Source organism: Octopus bimaculoides, chromosome 5, assembly GCF_001194135.2.
Source record: "Octopus bimaculoides isolate UCB-OBI-ISO-001 chromosome 5, ASM119413v2, whole genome shotgun sequence".
In the NCBI taxonomy this organism is placed as follows: domain Eukaryota; kingdom Metazoa; phylum Mollusca; class Cephalopoda; order Octopoda; family Octopodidae; genus Octopus; species Octopus bimaculoides.
In genome coordinates, this window is record NC_068985.1 from 51,921,061 (window position 1) to 51,929,029 (window position 7,969).

Genomic DNA, 7,969 nt, shown 5'->3' on the forward strand with positions numbered 1-7,969 from the left:
CGAACCTGGGTTCTCATTCTTAAGGTATTTTTCGATGTTGTTGTTGTTATTATTATTATTATTATTATTATTATTCAGCCCACGGGCATATGGCGTAGTAGTTAAGAGCGCGGGCTACTAACCCCAAGATTCCGAGTTCGATTCCAAGCAGTGACCTGAATAATAATAATAATAATAATAATAATAACAACAACATCGAAAATACCTTAGGAATGAGAATCCAGGTTCGAAATTTCCCCAAGACACCTGATGAAGGCTGGAGTATATATCAGCCGAAACGTTGTGTTAACAACAAACAAGATGAGGACAAATATCCGTCAAATGTAAATAATGTAAGAAAGTAATATTTCGAACGCAGTATCGCCGTGAAAACAACAGAAAGATTGGGTACTTTCCGTCTTATAAGGGTAAAATACCCGATCTTTCTGCTGTTTTCGCGGTTATACTGCGTTCGAAGTATTAGTTTCTTGCCTGTGTAATAAAATATGCTTCAATATACGAGTTCACATCAAGAACCGTGGAAGCAAAAAATAAAATAATGCTTTATTGCAACACAAAAGTTTTTAGATCACTTACCAGCACAGTCTGAGATGTTTTTGGCACCTAGAACACCCTTACCCTCCGCTTGGTTTGGGCAATTTTTACATTCAGTCTGTCCCTCCATATCTTGATATTTTCCGTGACTGCAGGGTACACAAATACCTTTCTCCACGTCATGGTATGTACCAATGCTGCAGGATACTAAATGAATAAGAAATAAACAAACGTCCAAAACAACAACAACAACAACAACAATAGTAACAACGATAACAACATTCTCATTATAATAGTCCTTCAATATTTCGTCTATTTGATTACAAGAAAAAGTTGAGCCTTAGGCTAAGATAACTTAAAATACAAATACAAATTCATCGGATCAACACCAATCATTGTATTATACTGATACTACACTGTGGCTCTGCGTTATTTAGTTTTAGTCACTGCGGCTACAGCTATACTGGAGCAACCAAAGAACTACAGAACCCAAAGCCCCAAATGTTACAATATCTTAGTGAAAGTGCGTGATTTAATGGCTGAAGATGTGCGGCGTACGATCGTAAAGTCGTGGGTTCGATACTAGGCCGGGTTATTTTATCAAGCTTTCACACAATTAATGAATTTTTGGTACATGTCATAAAGCTTTTACATCATTAATGAATGCTCAGTACATGTTTTCAAGCTTTCATACAATTCATGAATGCTCGGTACATGTAATAAAACTTTTATGCTATAAATGGATCCTTGGTTATGGTATTATTAAGTCGTACTCGCTTGCGAGTGACGGCTGTTTTTATTTTTTTCATCAAACTTTATTGGAACTCAAATAAAAACCATAGAAGAAAACTTACTGAAACATTTCTGTAGTAAGGCGATAGTAATGGTAATAAGCAACGGAGAACTAAATGCTATCAAATTAGGTAATAATAAGTATACAACTTCTCAACCAGCTGACTCTGGGTCTCGCTTGTAGTTATTTTACTTATAATACTGCTAATAACCATGGGAAAGGCGAAAATATTACAACATTTTCCCGCTACTGACGTCAACAGGGTTAATGTTTTTTCCATTTAGCAGGCGAAGTACCGAATTATAGTCTCATATCAGATGGTAATCAGATCTATTCAGATAGTTTTGCAAAAATCTTCAGCATACGACTCGGAACCAGCCTCTTTAGCTTGTCATTTACTCCTACTAGAAACATCTATTGGATATCAGTTTAAATAAATGTTAAGTACTTACTGCCGTGTATTATATCATATCCGGCATTTTTCGAAGCATGGCATGCGATTTTTTTTAATAAAGAAAACATTGACTTTCTTTGCGTTGCACTTGTTTGTTAAGTGCTTTGGTCTGAGAGCATGTGTTGGGACTAAAACAATTACATTGTGGTTAAGTCATTGCAGCCATTAAACATTTTAAAACACACTTTTATATTCACTTTTGCTTTTGCTTTTCTATTGTAATAACAAGCGCTGTATGGCCAAATGGTTCGTGTGGCAAACAGAAGGGCTGGGTTCGATTCCGCTATCTGACATCATGGGCAAATGCTATTTTCTATAGTCTCGGATCAAACCAAACCTTGTGTGAGAAATTAGGTTGGTGGAAACTGTACAGACGTCTGATCAGTGGGCTGTACATGTAATACAAAAGGTGCAGCCTTGTAAAACTCTGTGCCTGAAATTTAGGGTAACGGTCTACAAGTCTGTGAATACTCAGCCACTTTACACGTAAATTCGGGAGCAAATAATTCAGTTGACTGAAAAACTGAACCCACATCATCGAGACATGGCAGTATGGTTTAGAGGTTTGCTTTGTAAACTTGGCTCCAGGTTCAGTCCGACTGCGCGACATCTTGGGTAAGTGTCTTTTACTATAGCCCCGGATCGACTAATGCCGTGTGACCGAATTTAGTAGACGGAAACAGTGTGGAAGCCTTTCGTGTGTGCGCGTGTGTGCGTGCGGTGTGTGTGTATGTGTGCGTGTGTGCGTGCATATGTATATATACATACATACATATATATACATAGATATATTTATAAATGTATATATGTATATACATATACATGTATATATACATATGTATTAATATATATGTATATATTATATATGTACATATACGTATATACATATTCATAAACACACACACATACACACACACATACATACACACACACACATATATACAGCACATTTTTATATGTATGTGTGTGACTTATCTTTTACTTGTATCTGTCATTAAGCTGCGGTAGTGCTGGGGCACTGCCTTGAAGCGTTTAATCGAAGAAATCGACCCCAGTATTTAGTTTTTAAAGTCTAGTACTTATTCTATGGGTGTCTTTTGCTGAACCGCTAGTTATTGGGGCATAAGCAAACCACCCAGCGTGGCAATGATGCTACAATTAGGTCTCTCGTTGATGACAATGGGAGTTCGGTCGATGGACGGGACGATATGTGTGAGGCGCTTTACAAGCACTTTGCCGAGTTGTTCGGGAGGAGCGGGGCGCTGGATCATGATGAGGCCCTTAAGGACTTCCTGGCTGGCATCCCACGTCTCTCGGCACGAGAGGCTGAGTGCTGTGAGGGCCCAATCACAGCCGAGGAGGTGATCGAGGTGCTGGGCGAATGCCCCGAGGAGAAGTCGCCGGGTTTCGATGGTCTACTTTATGAATTCTACAAACGTATGCCAGACTTCTTCGGGCACCTACTGACCAGCGTCCACGCCAACTAGCAGCAGAATGGGAGAATTCCCAAGTCTGCGAGCCGGCGGGTGGTGACGTTGATCAGGAAGGACCCGAGCAAGGGGGACGAAATAGAGAATTTCAGGCTCATAACTCTGCTAAACACAGAGTTAAAGATTTTGGCCAAGGTACTAGCGAAAAGGTTGGCGCGGGTCGTGGACATACTTGTAGAGGAAGAGCAAACGTGCTCTATCCCGCGCAGGACGATCCACGACAATCTCCACCTTATACGCTACTCCTTAGAGAGGGTGAGGAAGCTTTCTGGCGCAGTGTGAGGGGGCATTGGTACGTTTAGACCAGTCTAAATTATTTGATAAGGTCGACCATCAGTACTTGGTGGCGGTCCTCGAGAAGGCTGGCCTGGGCCCGACCTTGCGCGGTTGGATTGCTGCTTTGTACAGCGACATCGAGTCCGTCGTGAAGGTGAATGGTTTCTTTTCGAAGCCATTCAGGATCGAGCGCTCAGTGCGTCAGGGGCATCCCCTATCTCTGCTTTTGTATGTGTTGGCTCTTGAGCCATTGCTGCGGAAGTTGGAGGCAATAGGGAGAACGCCGAATGATCTGTGGTGTGGAAGAGGAGCTACGGCGTATGCAGATGACATCTCCATCATCGTGGCGGATGAAGGCTAGCTTTCAGTGATGGAAGAGGCTATCAAAAGTTACGAGGCGGTGGCAGGAGCAAAGGTTAACAAGGACAAGTCGGTCGGTTTGCAACTCGGCACCTGGAGGGGCAAGCCGATGGCGTCCAATAACGTGGTGGGGCGTTGGATGGAATGTCCTGTTAAGCTGCTTGGAGTCTGGTTTGGCCCAGACCTCCAGATAGAGAAAAATTAGAGTGAGGTGACCAGCATGATGACTGCTCTAACCTAGACCTGGCCTGGGTGAGCGTTATCCTTGTTAGAAAGGCAGAGGTGGTGCAGATGTTTATAGCATCGGTTATCACCTACCGTCTGACCGTGGTGCCTTGCCCCGATTTGTGGCTGAACAAGTTGGAGAGAATCCTTTTCCGTTTTTTATGGAAGGGAGGAAAGCCACTTGTGAAGCGCTCTGTCTGCTGCCAGAAACCGCTAAAGGGTGGGCTAGGGATGCCTTGGCTGAGGATGCGAAAACTCGCGTTGAGGTTGAGGCACCTCTAGCTTTACCTGGATGGAGAGTAGGTGTGGTCACCACACGTCCGGTTCTACCTTCCGCAGTTAACGTCCTTAGCGGACATTGGTACATGGACCAAGCAGAGACGTAGGCTGGGGACTGGCAATTGGAGTGCCGTCAGGCACTTCAGCTACTCTCTCGGGCGGGCAATGCCGGCAACAGGAGTTCCAACGCGGATTTTTAAAGCGAGCTAGTGGAAGTTATGTCCGAAGACGCCTTGGAGGAGACCCTGAGCTACGATGAAAATCAGTTGATCAAACTGTTTAGGAGTGCTTTCGGGCCGGGGTATTTGGACAATTACCAGAAATCCCTGGCTTGGCAGTGCTTTCGTGCGGTGTTACCTATTCGTGATAAACTGTCAAGACACGGAAGTGCCGTCTCGCCGACATGTCTGAGGTGCGGGCAGGACAGGGAAACAGTCTTGCACGCATTTGTGGAATGTCCGGAATTAACGGAACTGATAGTTTTCACAGAACAACTGTTGTCATCGATGGGAAGAGTACAGCTATCGGTTGAGTCTATTATCGAGATTGTGCCGCCTCCTTCCCTTAACAGGGAGAGGAAGGCTTGCTTTTTCTGCGTAGGAGCCATACTGAAAGAAAAGTATGGAAGACGCGTGTGAGAGGAATAGTGACGGGTACCTTTGTAGCTGGTCAGGGGTTGGTTAATGTTTTTAGCTACCACCTCAGCAGTAACTGGAGAAGAGGTACCTGTCACGAGAAAGATTCGAGAAAAGATGGAAGCCTGTGGCAAGAAAGCTAAGAGCGATTGGCACCAGGTAAGTGGAGTCTGAAAGAAAGCAAGGGTTCTACCCTGATGGTTGGATGTCTTTCTTTCAGGGAATCCATTGCCAGTCGCAATGAGAATCACGTCAGTAAAATTGTAATTTGTAATTTGTAATTTTTAATTGTATTAATTTATCATCATCGGTTTTTAATCGATTAACAGCTACTTCACATTTTTATGTTTGTCTGTCTTCGTCCGTCCCCTCTTTGTACTGCCTTCATGACAAATTTTATGAAATAAAGTAGCTTGCTTACTAGCCACACGGTTCCGGGTTCAGTCCCACTGCGTAGCACCATGAGCAAGTGTCTTCTACTATAACCTCGGGCCAACCAAAGCTTTGTGAGTGCATTTGGTAGATGGAAACTGAAAGAAGCCCGTCGTATATATATATATATGTGCGTGCGTGTGTGTGTGCACGTGTGTGTGTGCACGTGTGTGTGTGGGTGTATGTTTGTGTGTCTGTGTTTGTCCCCCCACCATCGCTTGACAACCGAGGCTGGTGTGTTTACGTCCCCGTAACTTAGCGGTTCAGCAAAAGAGATCGATCGAATAAGTACTAGGTTTACAAAGAATAAATCCTGGGGTCGATTTGCTTGACTAAAGGCGGTGCACCAGCATGGCTGCAGTCAAATGACTGAAACAAAAAAAAAAAGAGGATAAAAGAATAAATACCTTTCGGCCGCAGAAACCCGCGATATACTGAGGAGACCGCGATATAAATTTACATATATTAGCCAGAAAAATCCGCGATGTACTGAGTGCGCGATAGGTGAACCGCGATATGGCGAAGGATTACTGTATATTAAATATCATAAAATACAGATTCCTGTGTTATTGAAGGTATCTTCGCTACCATCGTTTAGTGACAATAGGAAACAACTTTAAATGAAAAAGGGAGATTATCTCAAGAATTTGAAATTTCTTCAAAAGGGATCCGTCTGTTAGAAGGATAGCTTCTCGTCTCTTGGAAGGATAGCTTTCTATCAGGTCGTGCTGATCGAGTTTTCTGTAACCCAAACTAGTTCTACATAGTCACACACACACACGCGCGTGCGTGCAGTCATAATAAATGGGAAAGAAAGGAAAGAGAAAGAAAAATGCCCAAAACATATGTACTCACTGCATTCTTGGTTAACAAGAATATTTCCTTTTCGGCATGTCATCAATGTTCTTGCCGCTTTAAAGGAACGCTTTCGTACGCCATACTGGATATTTTCAAATCTGCCATGAAAGAAAATATAGATATTCTTTTTTACTCTTGGAAAAAGGCCTGAAATTTTGGAGAAGGAGGCCCAGTCGATTAGACCGACCCAGAACGCAACTGGTACTTAATTTATTGACCCCGAAAGGATGAAAGACAAAGTCGATTTCAGCGGAATTTGAACTCGGAGCGTAAAGACAGGTGTGCTAACTTTGCTGCCAGCTCGGCGCCTTGAAAGAAAATATAGATATTACACAAGGATTACTATTGTATTCCTTGAAATGTTTCTTGATAGAAACCTGCAATTTATATATAGTTAGTAATAGTAACACTATTTCAAATGTCACATGAAAGCAGTTTCATATGTCACAAGCTTTTATTTATTGTATGTAATATTGTGTTTATTTTTAAAAAATATTTGTTTTCTTTTTCGTTCACTCTGTACAGTATATCTACGGAGAATATTACTTTATCAAACACAAATCCTTTTGAATGAAATAGTCTTATAAGAATTTTATGAGTTGGTAAACTTTATACGCATTGAAAGCTTTTAGCCGTTACAGCTCATGTTTTAAATAACCATCTATCCGGGTGACCAGCGTTTAGGATTAGACAATAGTAGTTGAGAACTATCTTGGAATATTTACAAAGAATATAAATTCAGGTTGAGAAATGTTAGTTGCACAAAATATCTTAAATTAACATAAAACTTAATCGAAAATTCATTTACAAATAACTAATTGACTGACAGTTTGAGAAAATCAGGAAAAAAATATCGAGTCTGTTTTAGATTGTCGGTAGATCATAAATATGCCCTTCTGTAGTATAACCGACTCAATAAACCCCAATGAAAGGCTGATACTTAAATTTAACGACCCTCAGAAGGACAAAGAGAAAAGGTAATTAATCTGGGAGGAACGAAAACATAGGATGTAGGAAGACAAGGAAGAGTAAAGCATTTTGTTCGGTGTTCTTATCAAAAGTACTAATTAAGGTATTTTATTAATAAATGTCATATATTGATTAAAATTGCCAGTATTGGTGAATTTGCAGAATCGGTAGATTCCTGCATTATATTATTTTTATATTCAGTGTTGTTCGAATTCCATACAGTCAAATTTGCTTTTCCTCCTTTCCAGGTCGATAAAGAAAGAACTGCAGTTGATATAATCGATGTTTCCTCATTAATTGTCTTGTCTTTACTAAAAGCCAATATTATGAATGACTGATTCAGAAACCTATAATAATTCTTTATGTACATGCCTGAAATTTTGAGGAGAGAAGCAAATCGATTATTTTTTACTTGTTTCAGTCATTTGACTGCGGCCATGCTGGAGCACCACCTTGAGTGGTTTTAGTCGAGCAAATCGACACCAGGACTTATTTTTTAAGCCTAGTCCTTATTCTATCAGTCATTTTTGCCGAACCGCTAGTTTACTAGGACGTAAACACACCAACATTGATTGTCAAGCGGTGATATGGGGACAGACAGACACAAAGACACACGCACATAGATATATATATACATATATATATATATATATATATATATATA

The 7,969-nt window shown here is 41.1% G+C and overlaps 1 protein-coding gene across 1 annotated transcript in view; it reads right to left on the reverse strand.

Annotated features, from left to right (window-relative positions):
* The window catches only part of LOC106877418 (signal peptide, CUB and EGF-like domain-containing protein 1), a 233,880-nt gene that overhangs the window by 39,603 nt on the left and 186,308 nt on the right, over positions 1-7,969 (reverse strand). Inside the window, exons 15-16 of the mRNA XM_052968057.1 lie at positions 6,334-6,434; positions 577-741 (exon numbers count right to left, since the gene is read on the reverse strand). Of these exons, the coding sequence (XP_052824017.1) occupies positions 577-741; positions 6,334-6,434 (266 nt within the window). The remainder of the gene's footprint in view (positions 1-576; positions 742-6,333; positions 6,435-7,969) is intronic.